Below are 26,480 nucleotides of genomic sequence, written 5' to 3'. Positions count from 1 at the left end.
AATGGGGGCAGGCAGGAAAGTGTTTTAAGGCTACATCAGATCACCCATGATCTTGACTGGCAGAGCAGGCTCGAGGGGTTGAATGGCCTACTCTTCCTCCTATTTCTTATGCTCTTGTGTTCTCTGGCCACAGGCTGCTGCCTGTTGATTATAATCACTTAAGCCTGTAGCTGGTGCTATCCACAATACTCAATAGCTACAAATCACCTGGGGACTGGAGGTCAGGCAACTCTGGTGTCACACAAAGGCAGCCAGCACATCTTATAGAGAAGCTGCAATCTTGTTGTAGACAATGGAGGGACTGCACGAATTCCAGAAGATGACAGCAAGAGTTCCAGAGAACCTAGGTTATCTGATGCCAGTTTGGTCTGAGCAGTCAACAGGAGGGCAGACATCCTACACCCCCCACCAGGGGCAGGAAGCCAGGCATCAGTTCCAGTAACACGGAGAAGAGGTCACAGAGCATGTGAATGCCAGCAGCTTTGCACCAAGGACATGGCTGCAACGATGAAAAATCTGAGACCTCATTGGTGTTGTCAAGGTAAGAATCCTCTCTTACTCTCTGGTCACTTTACCACCGCCTACAGCCTCATTACTTTCCTACCCACCTCAATCTGCTCTCTGATATGATCTGTGACCGTACCACACTGACACTTCTATCTCCTCATGCTCACACAATTCCTTTCAACTCACATCTGACATTGCAAACCATCTATTCCAGCATAATAGGCACTTTCTTAGAAGTAAGCCTCAAAGCTCTCAGTGACACACTCCATTCTTTCTTATAGAAGTGTTCCTACTGCATAACTATGCCGAAAAGCTGTCACTGAAGGATGAAAAAGGCTCTTCCGCTCAAAGGAAATGATTTTGTGATCACCGCAGGGGGAAAGTTGCGGCCATGGCAATTTGGCCTGGAAGAGGTGTTGTGCAGGGTTTCTTCGTGTATATTTTTCTCACGCTAGTCTGCATGAAAACGTCAGCGACTTTAAACAGCCCTCCCTTCACACTAAAATCTAACCCCTGTCCTTCTCTTTCATTTCATTGCTAAAGATACAGAGGCCCTTGAGCCATTGGCAGTAGAGGCCAACCTAGTGAACATGTAACAGCAATCTCATCCCAAGAATGCACCAGCTCAGACATTGCTGCCACATGTAGTGCTTGAAGACCATTCTGTCCAACGTGGCCAGGGTGATAAGCTCCATCAATGCCACAGTGGTAGACTTACCCCATTCCTTGAAACGATGGAATCTCTCCTAATAGCTCTCAACTGTCATAGGACCTCAGATGGCTGCCACCTTGGCTTTGGGGGCGAGTGTTGACAGGAGCTTTCAAAGATCATCACCTCGCTACGATCCTCTACAAACAGAGGCATAGGAGTGCTGAGGCAAAGTCCCAGGAAAGTGGCCTTGGCTCCCCAAGACATGCACCTGCTATTCTTTCTCAGGACAGCAGTATTTCTGTTCTCCTGCCACCAACTCTACCTTGTTAATGCACACAGCCAGCTGGGCCAAACAGCCTTGGTTCACTGCCACCTACTCATGGACAACTGGGGCTTGCTAGAGACATTCATATCCCAAGAATGCATTTTAAAAATGATATTATTGAGAGGAGTTATTTAGACACCTCCTATTAAGTCAAGCAAAGAATGACCTCAGTGGCAATGACCATGTATAGATTGCATTCTTGATGGCAGTACGGGTTAAAATAAAGGGAAAAAAAAGCAAAAACTAAAATAAAGTCATAACTGCCAAATGCCTGGGTAATTAAAAGTGAATCATTTTAGACAAAAGGGACACAAGTGAATTAATAAATGGTGTTTATTTAAAGGGTCTGAAGAAAGTTTTCATTGAGATGTGGCTTTCAAACTAAACGATTTTGCACTGCAAGATGTACAGTTATCATTTATCTAATGTTAACGCTTCGCTTGAAGGTACAGTTTTAAATATAAAGTAACACACCATCCTCAGTGTCCTTTATACCTTATGATTCTTCATAGTCTGCGTAGCCACTTGCATAAGTTCGCCCCAGATTTAGATTAGCAAATGCGTCACTATAACCTTTAACAACATCGTCGGCCTCTTTGTCAGTTTTCTCTTCTGCTTCATCATCCTCCTCTTCATCATATTCCTCATCATCTTCACCATACTCATCATCTTCATCAACAGTATATGTTCCACTTCCTCCAGATGCCAAATTTTTCCAGTAGTCATTATAACCAGATGCGCCATCATCATCAACACCAGATTGTCTGCCAAACTTCAATGTACGAGCTGAAACACGAACACAATTCATTTGAAATACAACTTAAGATTGTCATTTTAATCAATGGTTTGCAGTTGATGAAACCAAGTCATTTAAGCATTACATCACAAGGAGTGAAATTTTAACCTATGCAAAACCCATTCACTTACACAAAGTTAAAATTGGGCCCATGGAGTTTGCAGGGCAGCCTGTATGAGCCATTTTGCTTTAAAGTTGGACACACGTATTTAGATTCTAAAGTAAATTCTTTAATGCACACATTACAATAGTGGTTACACTTTCAAAAATACTCCATTGGCTGTTAACTGCTGTGGGATGTCCTAAGGTTATGAAGGGGTGCTATATAAGTGCATATAAATTCTTCTAATTAAACTACTGACAACTGGGCAGTTTTATCATCAGTATCTAAAAAGAGGCTAGCATTTATACAGCACCTTTCATACTTGTTCCTCTATCCCACCACCATCCAGTTTAGAGGTGGGATCTACATTTGAAAAAAATAAGCCACAACTAGGTCTTAACCCTAAACTTTCAGTCAACTGCGGTGTTGAAATGTGGCAAATCATTTGATTGTATAACAGAAGACGACCAGGACAACTTTTGTCAGATACAAAATAAAACCTCTACTTCTGCCACCTGCCAATTTGAGTTATCCTGAAAAGCTCATTCCCCCCACTACTACACCAGTTGGTATTTTGCATTACTTAGACAAGCCACCCTTACGGCCTCTTTGTAGAGTTTCAAACATAATGCCAGAGTTAGCAGTTTTATGCTGTTGACTCAAGATCCATTACCAAATTTGATTAACATTACCAAAACAATTTCATGCAGAAACTATAAGATATAGATTTAAAAAAATTATCCCATCTGTCTAGGATGAAATTGAACCTAAATGTTTTGAAGGGTTACATTTCAAATCTTTGAAGCTGCAGAACAGTACACGAATCTATTGTTCCAAGTAGTTACCACCAGGATGACAGTGCATTATGCACATATTTTTTCCGCATCCTTTAACATACTAAATAGAAAATAAGTACAACTTTTAATTCAAATGACGATCTTTTATTTCAGTTGTTGTATATTTTGTTCTGAACTGTTCAATGAAGATGTCATGTGGGGAGACATCCAAAAGATGCATTAGAGACTAAATGCCAGCAAGGGAAAAAGTTGAGGGAAGGAATATTCAAAGATTTTCAGGAGGCTTTTGAAGGTGGGTAACAATGTAGCAAGGAAAAAGGGAATTCCAGAGTGAGGAACACAATGGCTGAAGGCTCAAACACTAATGGAGGAGCAGAGGAAAATGACTGAGATGTAGGGTGAGCAGAAGCTCTGCATAAACTTGCACATAGGGATGGTGATTTTGAACTCTGCAATGGGGAGCAGGTTGTTTTAAAATGTCCATGACAGTACAATATTATCCTACAGTCACTTTATAATAAAATGTCCTTACGAATTAAAAGATCATCTCCTAAGCGATGTTAAATAATGCAGACTTTGAATAAAAATAGACCAAGCCAGTCAATCCAATATCTGACAAGTGAAGAGGGCACTCAGTAGAGCGCGTACTTCCACCACATCATGTTAATGCAACGTTATTACAATTATGCAGCTCTTCCTTGAGGTTTTTCCCTGCCTGGTTGATGCTCTGTAACTACAAAGTTGAAAAAAAGTCTTTTTATCAAGAGCTTCCATCTCATTGAGGCGGCTTCGGGCTAATCCACGTCCGACAACTTGCTCTGAAAACTCTGCTCACATTTTTTTCAGCTGTGATAAATTCCACCACAGCAGCTGAGATAATCCACAATATTCTAAATCAAACAATCCACAATATTCTAAAAAAGTCAATTTGCCCTATCTCCCAATGTTAATGGATCCTTTAAAAAATTCCAGGATCTAGATCCACATCTTCGCCAAAAACGAATGTTCTTCCTCAGTTCCTATCTGTGTACCAAGTTTCGTTGAAACCAATCCATTACTTTTTGAGATATATTGTTTAAGGCAAACAGACTAACAAATGGGCGAAAACATTACATGATTGAACTTACTGGACATGCATAGATCTTTTGTCTCCTGTGTTTCATGACCACATTTAGGGCAAGGTGGCACTTTTCCCTTTTCCTGCCTGAAGACCTTGCTGCGAACATGATCATCACAATAACAGGCCTGCAGGTAAGGGGGGAATTAAAATGTAACTGTTGTTCAACAGAAGTCACTAATGAAAGTATAGTGTTAAAATTATAAGGGTTTGAAATTGCCATTTAGAAAACAAAATAAGTGTTTCCAGTTAAATTACAACGGGTGAATTTAATTGGCAAATTTTGTAGCGTTCAAATCTCATCAATGGAATAAAGAAAAAAATATTTTAAAGTCAGTTAGTTTCACCTTACAACGTAGACAAGAATGTTGCCCCAGGCGATTACAGGAGATGCCTGCAAAGAAATTAAGTTTTGATCATTCAGGTAGAAACATGGTGATAAACAAAACATCAATTAAACCAGTAGCTGACCTAGTCCTTTCTCACATAAATCATTTTATAATTTCATAGAAATCTGGCCACTCTCAAGCACATTTATTTTGCTAGTGACCGTGGTCATCAAGGCGAGAGATGTCAATGCAGGAAAATGGAAGAGTTCTTGCAGCATAATGTAGCACTTCAATAGAATACATTGTGAGAAACATTTTTTGGAGCCATAAATGTAAAAATTTAAAGTCCTCCTATCTTGTAATGACTCCAGTTAGATGCCAAGCAGAGATCTCAACAGTGCCTCAATTTTGACCTCATCACCCCCTTCTTAATCCAATCCTATTTAGGAAAACACTCTCGAAGCGATCAGTGTAAAATTCTGATCTCTCGTATGAGCTGCCTCCACGACTTCACAAGGGCAAGGTTTAATGAGGGAGGCCATTCAGCCCATCTTTCCATTGAAACCTAGTTTCTTCTCTATCGCTGTTCTAACTCTATTTTGAACGATTGTAGTGCTTTTGCCTTTGTGAGACTATCCATTTAGGTTGCCATTTGTTCTGCAGAAGTACCTACTAGGTATGGGATAGCCTGAAATCATTTGATTACCGGCAGGCAACAGATGAGATTTTCATCCAAGCGATCAATCCTGGCTGGACTCCAACCCTATTCCCAATGTAAAACTGGTACTACAGCATTTTAGATACATGCTGTTAAAACATGCCATTGGACAGCCACTAATTAAAAACAACTTTAAGAAAAACAACTAATTCACAGTTACATTAAAAAAAGTCATGGGGTTTTATAAGGTCTGCATCAGATATATCAAAAATGACTCACACTTATAAGTTTCAGAATCCAAGATTTGGCAGCTGGCTTGGTGCTCAAACTGATCATCTTCACACAGGAAGTTGTGGCAGAAAGAACAGCGGAAAAGCCTCCCTCCTGTAAGGTAATAACATTAATTATGGTCCCAGAGATACAGAAAATGTCTCTGTCAATGTGAAAACTTCCTCATAAACACTGCAACATTTAAAGTAAACAATGAATGATGATTTTGTGGTGCATTGATTATTACAATTGGTGTGAGACAACTTCAAGGAATTAAGCTGACTTTCATTTCAGCTTTGCATTAGGTGTAAACTGAACGTTGAAAAACAATCCCAGGTCAAGATTTGGTCCATCTGGAAATATTTTTGTTTTACTTTTTCCAAAAAAACTTTTCTTTCTAAAATGTTTAATGTCGGTTAAAAAGACAATGATCCTGTCAGCTCTTCAATAACAATTTAATTAGCATTAGGGATGGAAAATCAGCCAGGGTGATTTTCCTGGCTGATTGTGTGTATGGACTTTGGGGGTGAGTAAAGGATTAAGGTCAGGCTGCACTGTGGTGTCCTCCATAGTTGAATTGTAAGTTCATGTAACACTCATTGTGCATTGAAAGCTGAATTGCCTTCCAGTTAGTGGTAACTTGCCTAAGCAGCTATTATTGAGACAAGAATTATCACACAAGACCTTCTAGTTCATATGGCTAGGTATGATGCCAACTGGCATGTTCAAGCATTGGACAATTAGTATAACCCACATAATATTAATTCTGATGTACTTATTAGTTCATGAACGTATCCGTTAAAAAGAAACAAAACCGCCTGCTTTGTTGCAGATGATTAACTAGGTGCCAGCTAGCAGTTTGCTGAGACAAATAGCAATCTGTATAGACATGCATAGAATGCACTAACTGGCAAGAGAAAAAAATATGCTCAGTGCTAGTAAACCAAATGTAAGGAGCATGCTACAGGATTATCTATTTCGTACAACATAATTCAGGCTTTTGCAACTCAACAAACTTTATTTGTATAGTGTCTTTAATGTAATAAAATGCCCCAAAGTGCTTCACAGGAGCATTATAAAACAAAATATGACACCAAGTCACATAAGGTGACATAAGGGCAAATGAGCATAAGCTTGGACAAAGAGGTAGGTTTCAACAAGTGTCTTAAAGGAGGAAAGCAAGGTAGAGAGCGTAAAGGGATAGGAAGGGTATTCCAGGGTTTAGGGTCTAGGTAACTGAAGGCCATCAATTGTGGAGCAATTAAAATTGGGAATGCACAAGAAGCCAGAATTAGAGGAGCTGAGATACCTTGGGAGGGTTCTAGGGCTGGAGGAGATTAGAGACAGGGAGGGGCAAGGCCATGGGGGTAATTTGAAAACATGGATGAGAATTTTAAAATCAGATCTTTGTTTGACTGGAAGCCAATGTAGGTCAGCGAGCACAGGAATGATAGGGGAATGGGACAGATAAGGTATGGGCAGCAAAGTTTTGGACAACCTCAAGTTTATACAAGGTAGAATTGGGAGAATAGCCAGGAGTGCATTGGAATAGTCAAATCTAGAAGTAACAAAGGCAAGGATCAGCAGCAGCTAAGCTGAGACGGGGTGAAGTTACGGAGGTTATAAAAGGCGATCATAGAGGCCTGAATATCTTGTCATAAGCTCATCTCGGGGTCAAATATGTTATGAAGGTTTGAAAAGACTGGCTTAATCTCAGGCTTTTACCAGGGAGAGAGATGAAGTCAGTAACCAGGGAATGGAGTTTAGACTGGAGTCCAAAAGCAATAGCTTCAGTCTTCCAAATATTTAATTGGAGGAGACATTTGCTCATCCAGTACTGAATGTCAGATAAGCAATCTGATATTTTGGCAACAGTGGAGTCGTCGAGGGAGGTGGTGGTTAAGTAGAGCTGAGTGTCATCAACATACATATTGGTTACATTTAGAAATAGCTATTTTTTGCTTCAAATTTAGTTTCGTAAATGTGTAGTAAGAATACACCATCTGATAAAGGGCCCATAGGCTTTGTAAATGAAAAATTGACTTTGATTATGTAGCCGAAGTAGTGGTTTCCCAACACAGGGTGCTGCTATTTGTATTGAAATGTTATCCTGCTGTAGATTGCTAATGCGGCCAATAGGTGGTGCTGTCAGTTAGTAGCCTTGAGATGTAAAATGCCATTCTGCCATAAGTATTATTTAATCAAAAGTAAGAATTATTACATGTAAAATGTTACAGAAGATCTAACCTGAAAATGCTACACATATACAATGAAAACAATTTTAAAATATTGTAATGCTCATTTGTGAACAATTAGTTTCACAATTAAGGCAGCAAAAGTCTAACATCTCCATACTTACAATTCCAATTTTTTGAGGGTGTCCAGTTAATTTAAGTGCGCAACCCCTTCAATTTTTTTTTTTTTTTTTGCAGCAACTTAAAGGGGCTAACTTTTGCGAAACATGCTTGGGGACTTTTGGATTGCTGCACAGCCACATGGCTTAAAGGGAACATGGCTTCCACCCACAAAAAAAGAAACAGGTTCCTCTCAGATTTCCCTGGCATTGCACAGCGAGCTAGAAGTTCACAGACATGAATGGCACAATATACTGCTATAGTTTTGTACATTTATAAATAGGGATATGGTGTGTTCAGTGGCGTGCTGTACTATTTCTAGATATTTTTATATTATAAATAGTATAGATGTTATTTGCTATTGAATATTCAATTCCGTTGAACCCAAATCAAATGCCATATTCAGGATAAGAGTTAAAGGGTTGAAGGATAACTGGGCCAAAGGATAACTGGGCTGGAAAGATGTAGGGTAAAGGGGTGACTAAAGAAAAGCGAAAAATAAAGTGGTGGCCAGAGGTGTGGCGTGTTACATCCAATCTCTCCAAATGTCCAAAAGGAGGCTTGGGGGGGAGCAGTGCTGAGTTCAAACCTTTCCTCCCCAGAATCGTAGGTTCAATTTTTAAAAGGCAGGGCTAACTACAGTACTCCCTCGCAAAGCCTTAGTGTTTTTGGGGGGGGGGGGGGGGGGGGCGGGGGCACGCGCGCGCAAGGGGGGGCAGTGGGGAGTGGAATGCCCTCAGTAACACCCCACCTTAGGTTCTCAGCTATAGGAACACAGCAGAACCTGAAGGCAATTGGAGCCACGACCAAATCCAAAAACAGACGGGAGAAAGACAGACACGGATGGTATAAAGGTGAGGCTGAATGTTGCAGACGAGTCCAAAGCAGGGGCCAGACGGGGAGATTGTGTTGACAGGAGAGCTACAAGTGGAGCCAAGAAAACACTTGGGCAGAGACCAATTTATCCTCAAGATTGTTAACTACAGCCAGTGTGTTACAGAGTAATTGGTGCAGAGCCTGTTGCACAGTCCAAAAGGGAGCGGGGAACTTCTTTAAAAATGTAATGGGAATAACAATAAGCAAATGGGGCCAAAAGATTCCAAGGATCTAATTTTAAAATCAGTGGCAGTAAAACTGGGCAAAAAAGTTAATGTAAGCAAGACCAAAGATGGAAGATCTGAAAGAAAGGTTAACTAAGCAGAAAACCATGTTAGCAGCAGGGCTGGGTGCCCAACTTATTTTTGCTTCGTCTGGAGACATTGGAGAGCAGATAGACTGGAGTGAACTGTAATGGGGCTATGCTAGGAGGATGGGAGGGGCAGGGTGAAGGTTGCAGGATACATTAAAGTTTCAGAATGACTGCAAAATGAAGGCCAAATGACTTGGAGGGAGCCAAACCTGAGGCCAAAAATTTGAGTGGGACTAGAGGCCTTAGTTCCCGTTGATGTTTCAGGAAACACCTGCATGAAACCTTTTTTGTAGCTGAAAGATTTTAGTTGTACTAAATGTTGGTTGAAGGCAGAGAGGTTACAACAGGCTGAGTGGAAGAACAGAGGATGGGACAGCTATACAACACCTTCCTGAGGTAGTAGAGTTCCTTACAAAGGCAGGCAAGTGTTAACGAGCATTCCCATCACCAGTGTTTACAAAGCAATTTAACAGTACAACTGTTGTCATAAAAGTGCTACTGGAAAATTATGACTTACATAGTAAGGGTGGTGTAGGCAGAAAATAGGCCAGTTGCAAGACTTATATCGAACTGATCACTGACAACACCTTGGTGAAATTCTTTTCATGCTTTAAAACCGAGAAAACTATATCACTTGAAGAAAATTGTTTCACCAGCCATCAGTAGGCCCACTCCAAAATTCCTGCATCAATTTAGTTTCCATTTAAATTTAATATCAACTTTTACCATTTTTATTACTTTACCCGAATTGTAGATGATGATATAGATAAAGAAACAAGGGGCAGTAACTTCCTCGGACTGGCAATCAGCGTCGGATTGCCACTCCCTCCTCACTTACCTACTCCAAATTTCTTCTGTGCCTGAGTCACCCAACCTTCCGACTCAGGCCAGGCGAGATCCAGGCAGTGCAGCTGTCTCCGAAGCACAGCATCACAATCCAGCACTGTTGAATTGGAGGAGGACACAGCCCCTTTTTTACGTAAAGCAGGTAAGTTTAAAGGTTCGATTGAAATTGACAGGTCAGGGAGAAGGTCAGTAGATAGGATTTATGGGGTTGGGGTGTTTGGAGGTCACATGGAGGCAGGGGGAGGGTTTTGAATATCAGGTGGTGGTGGGGATGGTCGGACATTCAGGAGGGGGTGGTAGGGCTCGGACATGCAGGGGGCTGGGGGCGGTCAGAATTTCGGGGGGAGCTGGGAGTTGGGTTGGGTCGGGTCGGGGGGGATGAAGAGTCCCGTGCAGGAGGTGGGGGTGGGAATCCCATGGGGAGTTCAGGGGTTGGGGAATGTTGTAAGGGGGATGGTTAGTCAGGGGCGGAGGAGTCCCCTGAGGGGGTCAGAGGTGTTGGTGAAAGTCCCATGGGAGGAAAATCGGTCTTGGTCTTTACAATTGCTACCCAAAACTTAGGAGAGGTTTTAATTATTCTAACTTTTTCTGGGCAATTATTGGTGTAACCCTCTTGGAACCATCCAAAGTTCGCATTTTAAATCACATTTTCGGATGGTTCCCAGCATAGCTAAATTACTCAGAGGACGTGTGCACTTCTGGGCAATTGCCGTGCAAATGCTTACCTGTGGATTTCTGAGGGGGATCCCCCAGCGCATCTTTGGGGTACCCCCCAAAGGGTGGGGAGATCGGAAGTTACAGTCCATGGAATACAATTTACATTGTATTCATGGTGTTTAGTATTACTTGATCTCAATGTTATCATCATCAAGCCATATTGCAAATCATGATGCAATACTAAGCATGAGTATGTCATCAATTCTGTATATTGATTGCCCAGTATAAACTTTTTACCCTTCCTGAAAGAAGCAATTCAAGATAATCCTTACCATGTTCCCAGACACCTCTCTCACATTCAATACAGTCAACATCAGTAAGTGGGCAGCTACAGGCATGTGTGCTCAGGCATTTCCTCCCATGACATACCCAGGCTTCACAAAAGTCACAAACTGCTCCCTAAGAATGGGAAAAAGAAAAAATAATAACTTTCTTCCAACATGTGAAGTAGATTAAACTTTAGTTTCGTGTATCTAGTGTTTATTGTTCACCAATACAAAGACATTTTAAAAAAATACATTTTCAATATTGTTTTTGTCAGGCACAATAAGACAATTTTCTACAGATTATCAGTTACATAATGTGACAAACAAAACTTGTACTCAGCACTTGTGCATGAATAATCTCCACACAAACAATCTTGTCCACTATTTCTTAAACTTAATTGGAATCTTTCTCCTGGCAATTCTTTCATATTGGACTAATTTAAAACATGCAATGTAAATTCAATACGTGGATCACAGCAAGCTGGTTAAACTTAAATTATGAAAAAAATTGTGTAGAAGTGGACTCCAAATTTCTGGTGCTCAAGAAAATCAAAATACAAGTCAAGTAGGTGCACTGCACATGAGTGTCAAATCTCAGTCACAAAAAGGTCAAGCAAAAACTCCACCTATTACACAGATGCAGAAAAGCCATCTGAATACTCACCACCATGGCGAGCCCTGTACTGTAGACACCAGGGTGCTTAACAACACAGTCTGAGCTCTTCAGCATACATTTTGTTTTGCCTAGAGGACAGAAAGATGCAACTTACAAAAATAATCACATTGCTTGTGTGTGAAGAAACTACAATGCAGTCTTAACTAAATCCTTCAAGGTTTGCAGCCAAACCAAACTCATCTGCACTCTCCACAGATGCTAACCAATCTGTATCTCCACCATTTTTAGTTTCACATATCTAGCATCTCAGTGTTTTGCTAAATATTGAGCTACTAGCAATGTTCTCTAGCATTGCTCGTTAAGTACTCTAGCTCTGGGCTGAAGCAACTTCTCCGGTGTGTCTCTCCTGATCCACCTCATTCCAGATCATACTGCCTCCTCCATGCTGCTGAGCCCCGAGGTGTCTCTCAACAGTTTGAAAACAAGAGCTTAGTCCAAGGGCAGTTCTGACAAATGTGTCATCTTCGGACAGGGACGCATTCTGCATCACCTTACGTCCTGGTCGGTCATCAATAAATTACCATGCTGCCAGCATTCTGATTAGTAACAGGTTGCATGCCCTAGTTCATTCACCAGAAGGTTGTTAGACCATTATAGGGGTGAAGCCACAAGAGTGCTCCAAGGTTCTATTTTTGTGTACATCTTCCACATCAATTATACCGCTGGCTATCAGTCATTGATATCCTCCGAGCAGGTCCCCCAAACAATTCCTTTGTTTTAAAGCAAATGCCTTTTCTTTCTCTTTATCCTTTGTTCTTCTCAGTTCAACCTAATCCCCAGAATTCTGCATCAACTGCTGCTCTTCTTTTGTATTTTATTTTTATTTAGTTTGCTATTTCCTGCACAGCTTTCCCCCACTCAATTTTTTTTAAAACCAGCTTCCCAATTATTGGGCTTTCCCCTTCTCCAGCCTTGGACTGCTGCTTTCCCCTGTAAAAATTAAAATTAAATGACTTCATGCAGCACTCAAATCCAAATGGAGCCTGAAAAGTCACAAGGCCCTGCAGCAGGCAAAGGTGGGAAAATGAGCTGCTTTTGGAGACTTCAAGGATCTCAACTAGGGAGGGAGCACAGAGATATAGCCTAGTGTGTGATAAACAGAGTAAGGAGCTGGATAGGTCAATGAGTTCTGGGAACTGAGTGCAAGTCCAGCATGTGATCTGTCCCTGATAACAGGACAAGCCAATCCAATTAACAATCACATATTAACCAGAAAACAGACCAATCAGGATCCATAAAGTGGTAATTTATCAAACTTTTTTAAGTAATGGATTTCTTCACAGGGAGCTTGATTTACTAGAGCACGCTATATTTAATCTGGTGATTATCTATCTTCTCAGAAACTGGATTTAACTTAAATGAAGTTTTTTTTTAATGCAATGGTTGTGCTGTAGCTTTTAATCTTAAAAGCAACAGCCCCCGTTTGTATTTCATTTTTCCAATAATCTGGCATATCATTCTTACTACATGGGATCTTTTTAAATATCTGCAAGAACATGTGTTGTTTTTTTGTATTTTATCAAGTGAAATTTTAATTTCAACCTATTTTCCACTTAATAAATAAGACAGGTGTTCAAAATTGACACTAATAAATTACCAAATTTGACAATGTTGACATGGCCATCTCCTACCTATGTACCATTCACATACACAATTGTGCCCCTCAAATACCCCTAACCCTTTTCTAATCTCACTTCATTCTGCATCCACATCTGGAAAATAAAACATGCTCCACACTTAGAACTTTCAATCTCCCAAATGCCTAGTCTTTGGCCTTCCATTCGCTACAACACCTGTAGAACAGTCAATGTCCTCAGCCACTGGCATTTGGTTAACATGCAGTCATTGATCCAATTGATCCCTACTGATGGTGCACATCAAACAGATCTCAGTATCGCTAAGCACTTTAAAACAAAGTATGATAAAACGGTTAAATATATGTTGTGATATGTGTGCTGTGCTGGAAGGCAGGTCCTTGATTCGTTACCTGATGTTTCATCCTGAGCCATTTACAGCATTAAAAAATTCTAAAAATATAAACACCTCTAATACAGCACAGCTTTTACCCAAACATTTCCAATACTGCATTCTAGACAGGTTCCCATTCTCTACATAAAATACTCAAACTTCCAAGACTTCTGTATGCTGTATTCCCAATAGCCTTCAATTCAGTCACTAGAATAACCTCAACTTATTTTGCCAAATGACTACTTTTTATCATAATCAGTTATTAATAAAAACTAAGGGCTGCCTTATTTCCAATAATCGCCTATTCACAATTTCTTTGCAGAAAGCAAAGACACAAACCATGCCACAAATGCATGTACTATTTAAATACCTGATGCCCTATTCATTCACAGGCTACATTTGTGTTGTGTAGTTCATTAAATCAGAGTGGCACCCATGAAATTTATACAAACATATTACAAAATTAAGTTATATGTTTTACACTGATTTTACAACGAATTGATAAATTTCACAAGATCCCTGAATACATAGAACTTTACTTACTTGCTCCATTTGCTGACAACTTCCTCTTGGAAAATTATACTTGTTACATTGTCAATATGGTTTGTAAATCAATTTGTATAAAAAGGTCATTTATTTAATAACAGATCCTGCTTAAACTATGACATGTACAGATCTCCTACGAAAACTAGCATAGCAAAGTATTTTCAGATCACAGTAATATGGCACAGACCTAGAACTGTCAAGAGTTCTCAATGTCAACACAAATATACCACCTCCTCCCCAACAAAGAACATTTTAACATAAAAGCAAAATAATGCGGATGCTGTAAATCAAATAAAAACAGAAAATGCTGAAAAAACTCAGCAGGACTGGCAGCATCTGTGGAGAGAGAAACAGAGTTAACATTTCGAGTCCATATGACTTCTTCAGAGCTAAAGAGAAGTAGAAATGTGATGGATTTTATACTGTTTAAGAGGGGATGGAGCAAGATAGAAAAAAAGAGTGGAACTACTTTTTAAAGTAGTTTTATTTCCAATCTAAAAAAGGTTAATATTAGTTTTCTGAAGTATCTTCACCAAATAATCTATGCAGTTATTCCTGGGCATCACAAAACCGAAAACTCAAATTAAAGCAAATGTGCTAATTCAAGAATATACTGAATCCTACTTACCACACTGCGCACAAATAGGTAACTTTTGTACTGAATTGCAGAAGTAACAAAAAGCCCGATTCTTTTGCCGTCTTGCCCAGTGGAGGAAAGTGAATATGGGAAACAAATGTAAAGTTAAGTCCTGAAGGATCAAGTGATAAGCATCTAATGCACTAGAATTCTAGTCTAGTAGAATGGCAGTGTCTGTATTATAAGTTTGGACAATTAGCAGGGTCCTTCCAGATTTTGGAGGTGACTGGAGTTTTTTTTTAAAAACAGAAAAGCTAACAGAAACAAAGATCAAGAAATTCCTTGACATCAGGTCAAATCTCAATGTTAAGTGGTTGAGAATCTTCAATATATCATAGCACACATAGCTAATATGATGATAGTATCACACTGTCATTGTCTAAGACTAAAGATGTTAAATTAAAAATATTGAAAAAGTATTAATTCTTTGGTATATCTTACCTTTGGCATTTATCACATTCCTGTTTTTATTGGAAACAAAAGAAAAAACATTATTGGAGCAGAATTAAGACAGGATCACAAACAAATTTTAATAATGAAATAGAACTTTTTTTTGCATTCTCAAGAGAGTGAACAATGGTTAACTCTTAACTGCCCTCTGAACTGGGTAGCAAGCCACTCAGTTGTGTTAAACCTGGGAAACTAGGCACAGGCCACAGCAATAACAGCCTCACCTTGAGAATGAATTTAAAAAGGCATCAAACCTAATTGTCACAATTTTCTGCATTGCAAATGTCTTTTTTTAGTATTTGGTAAAGTAATTTATTTTTTTCAAAACTTTAATATTAATAGGTTCAACAACTGCTCATGAATTTTGCAATCATATTCAATAGTGAATTAGACATTTCCTACGAGAGATAGGATTTAACTTCCAAAGCCTGGGTTCAATTCAGACAAGCCTGGCTGTGTCAGTCTTCACTGTTTGCTGACCATAAGGGTCCTGTATTGGGGCTGGCTCAATCCAGTAGCTAGTGGGCACGGGTCTACAGCATAAAACTGTCAATAATGGGCAACCTCACTCACAGACGCATGTGATATGGGAAATGGAAAAAATGCCACGCTGGTGCTGTAGGTGGATGTTCTGATCACATCATTTGATCACCAATGAGATTACATGGCTCATTGCTTTCCACTAATTCTGATTTAATTATTAGAATATTTTACAAGTGTGCAAACAGACAAGAGTTCTAATCACATTTAACAGCCATGCACAGTATCCTATACATCTTTACAAAGCTATTAAAGGTCCAAGGTGAGTTATATAAATCCTGGTGTAGTTTGCAACATGGTCACAATCTAGTGTTTACAAGTCATGTTTTGTGACAATATGACAATAGCCCTGGGTTTCCTGAAGCGTTCCTGTGACTTGTGCTATAATTTCCAGGAACATTTGCACCACTCCACTAATACTCTCACCAAAACAGTGAGAAATTAATCATCATAGCACTGCCCCCATAAAATCAATGGAGATTGCAAATTTCCCTAATTGCCACTTATTTCTCACTGCTGCCACTTGCACTGTAAAAGAATAACTGGTTACCTGACAAAAGTGTGGTTTATTGAAATTATATAGTATTTGTATTGAAACTACATGCTATATTGCAGCAGCTCCTTAAACAATTCACAAATAATTGACCGCTATTCACTAAGTGAAGCCCTTTATTTCTAAAAAGAGGCAGTCCTTTGATATAATTTGATTTTAATATCTCTCCAATAGGAGTATAACCAGCTCTTCTTTCTATCCTCCTGTCTCCTGTTCAGGTCCTCATCTGCTGGATGGAGCACTGTCCAGAGCTAGTGCTGAAGAGGTAGCAACTTGTTGAAGGGAGAAGCAGAATACATCGGTGCTGCCCGATCACATGGAGATCATATGGTGGAAACTATGCCTGGCAAGAGAGCAGGGTTTGATTTCCCAAATAGTACATCAGTGTATTCTTTGAGGACAGCAAGAATGTATCTGGCACTGTAAAGCACGTTAAAAATGTATGGACAGTTAGCTCAAGCTGTATCCAGCAATTAAGTGCCACACATCTCCTTTGGCTGGAATCTGAATGCTAATCAATTTTGTTCTAAGGTGCTCAGAAATCCAGCAATGTTAAAATAAGAGATTTAACTGATATGAAACTATACAGTCCAAATTGATGAAGGATCAAACCTGCAGTGCCCTTTAAAAACTGCCCTTATCATTTTAACAGATTAGAAGTAATTGAACATTGCCTGCATTGTTTTGGATTCAGCGTTATGTTCACTGTGGCATAGTGTAATTAGAAATCCAGGAAATTGGGAAGTAAGTTTGTAATTGAAAGATCTGTTTATAAAACAAAAAAAATTGTAACACATCCTGTGGATCTCGCTATTGCAGGAGATTCTAGGCCAATATAAATGTCAGTACCCCTAACTTGGAACTATATTGCTGTTCCTTCACTGTTGTCAGGTCAAAATCCTGGAACTCCTTTCCTAACAGCACTGTGGGTGATCCTAGACCACATGTACTACAGCAGTTCAAGAAGGCAGCTCACCACCACCTCTCAAGGAGTTAGTGAGGGGTAATAAATGTTGGCCAACCAGCAACATCCACATCCCATGAATGAATGAAAAAAAAAAAGCATCCCTCTAACAAAATTACAAACATAAAAGTGGTAACAGTAAACCGGCAGGTTTATATCCCAGCACCAGTAAACTGTTTCATATAGTATGGTCCTTTGCTGCCAATCTGTATAAAGTAAGTATCATGCAATTTATTTTCTGATAACTTACATTTATACAGCACCTTTTACATGGTAAAGCATTCCAAGACACAATACAGTAAATAGAAAACAAAATTTGATGGCAAGCTACATAAGGAGATACGTGGCCATGTGACCAAAAGAATGGTCAAAGGTGTTCTAATGGGAGAGGCAGAAGTTTAGGGGCAAAACATCCAGAGTTTAGGCCCTAAGTACCTGAAAATACAACTGTCAATAATGGAGGGATGAAAATTAGGAACTTGCAAGAGGGCTGAATTGGAGGAGCGTACCAATCTCAGGGGACTGGGAGCATGTTACAGAGATAGGGAGGGACAAGGGCATGGAGAGATTTGAAAACAAGGATTAGAATATTTTAGATCAAGCCAGAATGGGGCCAATCTGCAACAAAAAAGCACAGGGGCGATGAGTGAATGGGATTTGCTGCAAATTAGGATCCAAGTAGCAGCGTTTCTGAGAGTTCAAGTTCATTGCGAGAGCAAGGTGGGAGGCTGGCCAGGACAGAAATATGAGAGTTGAATATAATGATTGCAGTACTCGAAGTAATTGTCCACACGTAATGGCAATCACTACTGGTACTGCTTAACACAGGCTAACAGTCAGGGAGGCCGGCTGGAAAGGAAATTAATCTTTTGTCACCCCAACAGTCAAACAAAGGGAAACAACAATAGTCTGGGAATGAGGTTTTTGTCCAAAGCCTTCAGCCAGAATAAATGACGTGAGAGGCTGAAATTAAGAATGGAGTGAAAAGCAGTTCCTGATGTCGGTTAAAGCTTGGGCCGTGCCTGCTCTCCTCCTCCACTGAGATATTGCAGGTTGACAGCCTCCTGACTGCTGCTCTTTACGCACCATGGAGGCATTACAGGGGTGTTTCGCCACATCCACGACATCTCTGGCCGCCCGGGTTAACTTTTCCCGTTCTTTGCGACTTTCAGCCTTCTTTCGGGCCCCGGTCTTCTTCTTCGGCATCTCAGTGAACCGGTGGGTTGAGCTCTCTGTAAACGAAGCGTGGCAAAAGTCTGCCTGACTCACTGAGGGACTGGGAGATACCGGAATCTGAACGTCATCGCCAGGCGCCGCTCTTCCGGCGCGCTTGTCATACGTCACTGAGCTCCCTTTGTCTCCACCCATGAGTAGAGACTGTTTGGGGCCACCTGGTGTCACCAACTAAAAAACAAACAGGACTCTTCATTCAACCCGTCACCACTTTTGAATTAAGGAAGAATTTAACCACAACCAAAGGGATCTTACAAAAAGTTAACTAATAATGTTACTCACTATTATTTCCTCTGTGCTTCAGTCCTCACTGGTTGCAGAAGGTGTCAAGCATACCCATGGACATTGCATGTTGCTTCTGCAGGGCCAACCGGTCGTGGACAAGACCAGCCTAGAGCAACTACTCCCAATACCTATGTCCTACTTGGGCCTATAGATTAAAATTTTGGCCAGGCCCTGGTGTGGGTATTGTGTTATTTTAGACTTTAGGTTGCCAATCTCCCAGGGTTGTTCTGGTATCACCAGGAATAGAAATTTAACCCCCTTGAGTGACTGCAGGGTTACCAACTGCAATTAAATGTATTCCTGGAGGTTTCATCACATGACTGGCACACTCCAGGCATTAGTCAGCCAACACATCCAGCCTTGTGATGCACTGCCTTCCTATGCTAATTGGAAAGTAAAAAGACTCATTATCCAATTGAATGATGCTTAACTGTCAGCCAAATAGCCTTTTTTTAAACCCATTTTCAATATCCGGTAAAGAGAAATGTTCAAGGAAAATGGAAAAGAAAAATCCTTTTTAATCTGCTGTTGATATTTCTTCAGAGTTGCACACAGCAGTGCCCAGGAGATTGATCTTCAATTCCTGGAGACTTGAGGCCAATCCTGGAGGGTTGGCAATCCTAAGTGAAAGATCCAGGGGGAAAAAAATCAGGAGCATTACAAACAAGTTTTTCATTTCGTTGAACACTTTTAAAAAATTATTTCACAGGATGTGAGTTTTGGAGGGTTGTGCAGCAGAACTGAGTTCAGCAAGTGCATGGAGAGGGTTGGGTTAGAGCTGCAGAGTTAAGGTTTGGAAGACCTTGGGGGCAGGGGGTGTGGGAGAGGGGGCAGGGGCATCAGGGTTTGGCAGACCTGGTGGGGTAGGGTCTGGGGGAAAACAGCGGACTTGAGTCTCCATGGGATTCAACAAGCCCGATGGAGTAGGTAAGCAGAGGGGAGCAGCGGAGCCCAGGCCTGATCCAGAAGCCTTTTTTTCTTGGTAAGACATGGAAAAAGTGGCTGCAGAGGATGTAAATAAAGATGTGCCAAAACTGGAAATTCCCAAAGTTTGTGAGGTAGATTCCACACTGTGCATTATTTAATGATTTGTCAAGCGAAAAGAGAGTGAGATGTTTAAACTTCTGCACTGGAAGGGAAAGTGTGGATTGATGACCTCCAACAAAAAAAGAAATTACAGAATACTTTGCTGCATTAAAAAAAAAGCTCAAGACCCAAACATCTTTCCTTTATTTAGTGAGATTTTATACTGTAATTAGCTTTAAAATGCAGGATGTTGCAATATTTGTCCATTGCGAAAAAAGAAAAAAACTCACTGTTATGATATGGCAGGTGGTAATTGCCGGGCTGACCAAATCCCAAAGGGAAATTTGGTCAAGCTATCACAATGATTTGCCATTTGTATTTAATACGAGATGGTATGGGTACTGAAGTCAGAAGTAAAGATTACATTATCACTTTTGGAGGTTTTAAATATGAAATTAAAACATTTATTAACAAAAGAAAAAAACAAACATACAAAATTACAGTTACACAGTTAAACTTAGTCTTACAACATTTCCCAAAAGATTTCTACTTATCTAGACGCACAAGTAAACACCCTTTTCCAGGCAACAGTCCAAATAGATTCTTAATCTACAAATAAATCGAGTAATATTACTACAAGGCATCCACTGTTGCCATAGGGGAGGTATTTCACAGGCTTCTCTCTCCCCCTCATTCGACAATGGGAATCTAAGGCTTGTAACAAAACCTTGTTTTCTGGAACAAACAAACACTTCTCTCGGGTGGCTAGAGGCTGCTAACTTCACTGGTCTGTCCTTGCGCAGCACACTCTTCAAGATCACATGGTCACACCCCATATAGATTTCAATAAATATGTTTTTTCTCTGTCATCTTTAAACCCATTGTTCTTAACTTTCTTTGGAAGTTAACTTTCCCCGAATATAAAAATCTTTTGTGTTGCCTTTGTGGCCACTACTTTCGGGAAAAATAAACTTAATAACTTTGCTTTATTAATTTATGATCTTAGCCAGTTGTAAAACTTCCTTTTATTTCTCTTTGAAATTCAACAGCTAAAAACTCAACTCCTCATTTATCTCCTAATGCAAATTCCTATTCATGTTGAATTTACTTGTATTCCATATTAGCTTGTTCATCTCCACTTCAAAATGTCTGCTTTTACACCTAATCCTTTGATGATTTAAACCTTGCAGTCTGACTGTCTTCAGTTTAATTAAATTAGTCACACACACACACATACAAACATACACACAGCCCCAAGGGGAGGCGGTGGTATTGTGGTATTGTCATAGTGGTATTGTCACTATTGCCAGAGACCTAGGTTAATGCTCTGGGGACCTGGGTTTGAATCCCACCACGGCAGATGGTGAAATTTGAATTCAATAAAAAATCTGGAATTAGAAGTCTGATGATGACCATGAAATCATTGCAGATTGTCTTAAAAATCCATCTGGTTCACTAATGTCCTTTAGGCAAGGAAATCTGCTGTCCTTACCTGGTCTGGCCTACATGTGACTCCAGACCCACAGCAATGTGGTTGTCTCTTAAATGCCCTCTGAACAAGGGCAATTAGGAATGGGCAATAAATTCTGTCCTAGCCAGTGACACCCACATCCCATGAACAAAATAAAAAAAGAAGCCTACTTCACAGTACTTCTTCAAAGTACTTTGAGTACAACCTTGTTTAGCTTAATTAGTATTATAAATTTAATTGGACAACTTGCCACTGCTACTAATTCAGGCTGGTAGCTTTCGTTTATGAGTTATTCATTGAGTCAAGTCAGAATGAGAGATCTTGCAAAATATGATAAAATGGACATATTAATTTATATGCTTTGAGATAGTACAACTAGCTACCTCGGAGGATGCAGCAAATCCGGAGCCTCAGCCTCTTATTGTGAATCAGCGCCAGTTTCCAGTTACATTAGCCTGGCCATGAAGGGGCATGTGGATTCCCAGAGCAGCTCAGTGTTACTGTAAGGCTGTTGGAAAGGCCACACAGCTGAATGAGTGTGTGAGTTGGGGTGGGGGTGCGGGTGTTGAAAAGAGAGGCATGTAATAGTCTGTGTGGTGGGGGAAGAGGGGCTGATTACAATATGTGTGGGGGCCTGGAAGGGAGAGAGGCTTCAATGAGTCTTCTGTCACTGGGGAAGATGGAGAGTTTGGCTGAAACCTACCTAAGTATATAAAATAATAAGTTTTACAATGTACTTTAAAAATAGAAGTGTGAAGTCATTAATTTTGGTAGGAAGAACATGGAGAGACAATATAAAATAAAGTGTACAATTCTAAAGGTGGCTGAGGAGCAGAGGGACCTGGGTGTATATGTGCATAAATCATTGAAGGTGGCAGGACAAGCTGAGAGCATGGTTAATAAAGAATACAGTATCCTAGGCTTTATTAATAGGTGCATAGAGCACAAAAGCAAGGAGAATTTGAATATTGCTGAAAAGAGAGACACGGGGTACTGCAAGGATTAGTGCTTGGGCCCCAGCTATTCACAATCTATGTAATGATTTGTATGTGGGGACCAAATGTAATATTTCCAAGTTTACTGATGACACAAAACTAGATGGGAATGTGAGTTGTGAGGAGGATGCAAAGAGGCTTCAAGGGGATTTAGACAGGCTAGGTGAGTGGGGAAGAACATGACAGATGGAATATAATCTGGAAAAATGTGAAGTTATCCTCTTTGGAAGGAAAAACAGAAATGCAGAATATTTCTTAAGTGGTGAGAGATTGTCCAAACGGACATGGATGTCCTTGTTTATAAGTCACTGAAAGCTAGCATGCAGGTGCAGCAAGCAATTAGGAAGGCAAATGGTCATCCTGCAGGCAACTTGCACTGCCACCACCCATTCTCAAGCATAAATTGGCATTTACAAACACTCCCCGAAGAGGACAATGCAGCAGCAACTCACCGTTAATCATGAAGAAGTCTACCTCACCGGGTGCGCACCACTTATGTGCAGTCATAAAAACGAACATTCTAATTTCTCGCTGGCGGGGAACTTAATTTGGAGTGGGGAACTTCATTCTGGTGAGCTAGCCTTTTAATAAGCATGCATGACATGGCAATGCATGCAAAAGGGCTTCCTGACATTGTTCTTTGGGAAGCACCTTTAACCCGCCTTTAAAATCTCAAGAACTTAATTGCTAGAATTCGTTCTGCTGTTGGGAAATGGATTTTTAGCTTCTCACCAAATTAAGTTCCCCTGCCTGCCAAGCTTCCCACTGATGATGGGACTGGAAGATTTGGCCCGTTAACTCGGTTTCTCTCTCCACAGATGTGGCCTGACTTGCTGAGTATTTCCAACATTTTTTGTTTTTATTTCACATTCCCAGCATCTGCAGTATTTTACTATTGTGTTATATAAATGCATGGCTTCTTTCCTTCACTTTCCTTCCTTCTCTTTCCTGCTGTTCCCTTTCCTTTCCTTCTCTTTCTTTCCTTACTTACTGAAAATATTAAAGGGTTCTGAAGATTAAATAACAGTATAAATGACAGAATACAGCTTTCTCAGCCAAGTTAAACCTTTCCAATCCAAATTCTCCTCAACATAATTAAAACCAGATAACCTCCCATTCCACAGTTATAAATATTATAAATCAAACATAGAGTGACTACACAGCAGTGTAGAGATGTTGCAGCTATGTGTTTATACTTCTCTGCAGCACAAATCCATTTCCCGGATGTGTGAAATAGCAGAGTAACAGTTTTTACTCAGCGTGACCTGGGAGCAATTCAAGAATTAAATTTAAGGTTTGTAATTCTACAACAAATAAGTTATAGGCCTGAATTTTACCTTTCGTGGGCGTGTCCGATCAGTGGGCCCAGGAACGGTCGGGAACCGGACCGTGATCGGCCCCTGACCGCGATTTCACGCTGGCTGGCCAATTAACGGCCGGCCGGCGTGAAACGCGCACTGAAACACTCAGCGCTGCCGGGGTGGGGGTGGGAAGAGGGCAGGAGATGACGTTCCCGCGGGCACAGGTGAGCGCTGCAAGACAGCGGCCCCATGGAGCTGGAGACCTGAAAAAGCTAAAATAAAGGTTTTAAAAGCTGGAAAAAAAAAGTGTCCGTGCATCATCCTGAAAATATAGCTGATAAAAATGCTGTCCACGGAAATTCATTTTTATTTTCTTTCATCACGGAAATTTCATCCCGCCCTTGGATGAGGTTTGATGAAAAATGCAAAGGCCCCCTGGCCGATTTGCCCGTCCGCCAACTGTAAGGTTGGACGGGCAATGAAAAATTGGAGACATTTGCGCCGTTAATGGGCTTAATTGCCCTCTTAAATGTGCAATTCAGCAAAAGTCAGAAGTGCGCCTGCCGAGCGAAATATCGCGTGAGTGCGTGATGATGTCGGGATGCTTGCCCGATGTCATCCCACGCGATTTTACGCCCGATCGGGCCGGGCATGTACCTGCCCACAGGACATTAAATTCTGCCCATAGAAACAGACATAATTATAGAGCCTTCAGCTAATATTTGAAGTGTAACAGTAACAGAAGTGCTACTCACTTTCACAGGCTTGTCCTGTTTTTGTAATATTATTTATGTTTCTTGTTGTCAATTAAATCACTCATCTTTACTATTATTCCTCGTTTGTAGTTTATTTGCTTGTTATTCTGTTTTTATTCAGTCTCTAGTGTTACGATCCTTGGTCAGACCCCAGGACTTGCAGGGAGGTCTGGTTAGGAACCAGTGACATTTTGTTTAAAGTAGTTAAAAGTTGAGAATCAAGATGCCTGCTTATAGAATAAAGCCACAAGATTCCACAGGATTTGAACAAACAAAAACAAAATTTACCCTACAAGTTCAGAAAGATAAAACAATTTACAAAATACATCTTATACTCTAACTTTCAGGGTAAGTATGAGATGTATGTGAACTAACAGACAAACTGTGGTTGAGCACACCACACTGCAAAGTAAATGACAGATGCAACCAAGACAGAGTCCATAGATTTCTCAAGAAATCACCCAGCTGTTAGTTCCACTGTGAGTCAACCAATCTCACTGAAACTTTGGGGAGAATTTTCACCCCATTGGGAGGATTGGGTAGGAGGGGGCATGGGTGGCTGTGCATCACCAGTTCATGTGGGTGGGCCAGTTAAGGCCCACCCAGCATGAGGCGCAACTGGAAGCATTGAGTGCTTGAGTGCTCCCTGTGCAGGCGGGGGAGTAGGATAAAGGAAAAAAAACTTTAAAGACATGTCCCCTCATGTGACAGTGTCACATGAGCTGGGACATGTCTATGAATTCTATTAAAAATTTTTATTAATGTTTTAAAACCTTCATGAAACCTCATCCCGCCCGTGGATGAAGTTTCATGATAAATGCGAAGGCCGCCTGGGCTCTTCGCCTGCCCACCAACCTTAAGGTTGGACGGGCAGCTCAGTTAATTATTTCAATTGGAATTTAAATGGCCTTAATAGTCCTTTGACAGTTCGGCACGCGCGCAGCCGACTCTGGTGCGTGCCTGCCAAACCTAAGATCTGAATGACGCATGGTGATGCTGGGACACACACCTGACATTACCGGGTGTCATTTTACACGTTGGCGAGCGGGGGCGGGCCCCGCTTACCGACCCAAAGATTCTGGCCTTTGTCTTTCTCACAAGGGTTTCCAATCTTCACCTTTGAAGATCCTGCCTTGGAATTCTCTCCAAATGTCTCTCCCACTCATTTAACAATGACCCACCTCGTGGGGTTTCAATCTCGCCTTCTGAGATTCCTTCTCCCTGGATTCCCAAGTGACTCAACACTAGCTCACAAGCACACTTTCAAACCTATGGTCATGCCAAGCTCAACACCACTGCTTCAAAGAGGTACCTTTGCCCCAACGGCCCACTGTATGGAGTCAGTCTGCTAACTGCAGCTCTTTCTTTAATTTGGAGCCTATTTCTTTTTATCCCTTCTTTTAATTTACGTAACAGGGCCTATTCCTGCCCTTGTGTCTCTGACACTTCTTGGCTAGCAGACTGCCTCAAACTGACTCCCTGAAGAAGAGTTGTTCACTGACCCTTGAACTGTTCTGGAAACCTATTAAAACACTCCCAGAGGGTCCCGCCCTTGTTACTAGGCAGGAACCACTAACAGCATTGGAATGTCCTTTAAATGTTACAATGTCCGTAGACAGCGAATTTAACACACAGACGTAATGAATTGAATTCATAACAGTAGGCTATCCGTTTCTTTCCCTTTTTTGTCTCTTGTCATTTTGTTCTCTGTTAAGGATTTTGTTTTTATATTATTTGGAGGCCAAAATGGAGATATGAAAATTATAACTAATTACCAACCATAGTAAGTAATAAAGCAGCAAGTAGCTAATTATTTACCTCAACAAACAACGAAGCAGCAAATAACTAACTGATAACTATAAGAAACAACAAAGCAAAAAGTAACTAGCTACCAGCTGTGGCAAACAACAAAGCAGTGAGCAGCTTAGTATAAAAACTACCAGCTAACAAAGCCTCTCACAACTGCCTCCTCTAATTTTGTTTTTTGGGTGTCCCATCAGGAAGGAACTTGTTAGAAGCTACTGTTCGAGCTTATTCCAGCATCCCGACAGGGTTCTCAGGCCTATAGCAGTGCTCTGATTTCCTCTCAACTTATTTTGGTGCATGACCCACCTATGTGCCTGGAGAACCCCAGTCCTTGCAAGCAGCAAATAG

General features: G+C 40.8%; 1 protein-coding gene across 1 annotated transcript; it reads right to left on the bottom strand.

The window, feature by feature from the left end:
• Window positions 1-1,799: 1,799 nt before the first annotated feature.
• On the bottom strand, window positions 1,800-18,574 carry znf330 (zinc finger protein 330). The gene is made up of 9 exons (XM_078539158.1): window positions 18,347-18,574; window positions 15,195-15,214; window positions 14,745-14,815; window positions 11,591-11,670; window positions 10,933-11,059; window positions 5,564-5,668; window positions 4,645-4,691; window positions 4,308-4,425; window positions 1,800-2,270 (listed from the first exon to the last, which is right to left on the bottom strand). Exons 1-9 carry the CDS (start codon window positions 18,464-18,466, stop codon window positions 1,981-1,983), a joined length of 978 nt encoding a protein of 325 aa, XP_078395284.1. The 5' UTR covers window positions 18,467-18,574; the 3' UTR covers window positions 1,800-1,980.
• Between the last annotated feature and the right edge of the window lie 7,906 nt (window positions 18,575-26,480).

The sequence above is a fragment of the Cetorhinus maximus genome, chromosome 1, assembly GCF_964194155.1.
Source record: "Cetorhinus maximus chromosome 1, sCetMax3.hap1.1, whole genome shotgun sequence".
NCBI classification, from domain to species: Eukaryota; Metazoa; Chordata; class Chondrichthyes; order Lamniformes; family Cetorhinidae; genus Cetorhinus; species Cetorhinus maximus.
The sequence above is the reverse complement of the archived record's forward strand: the minus strand, read 5'-3'. Positions and strand labels throughout refer to the sequence as shown.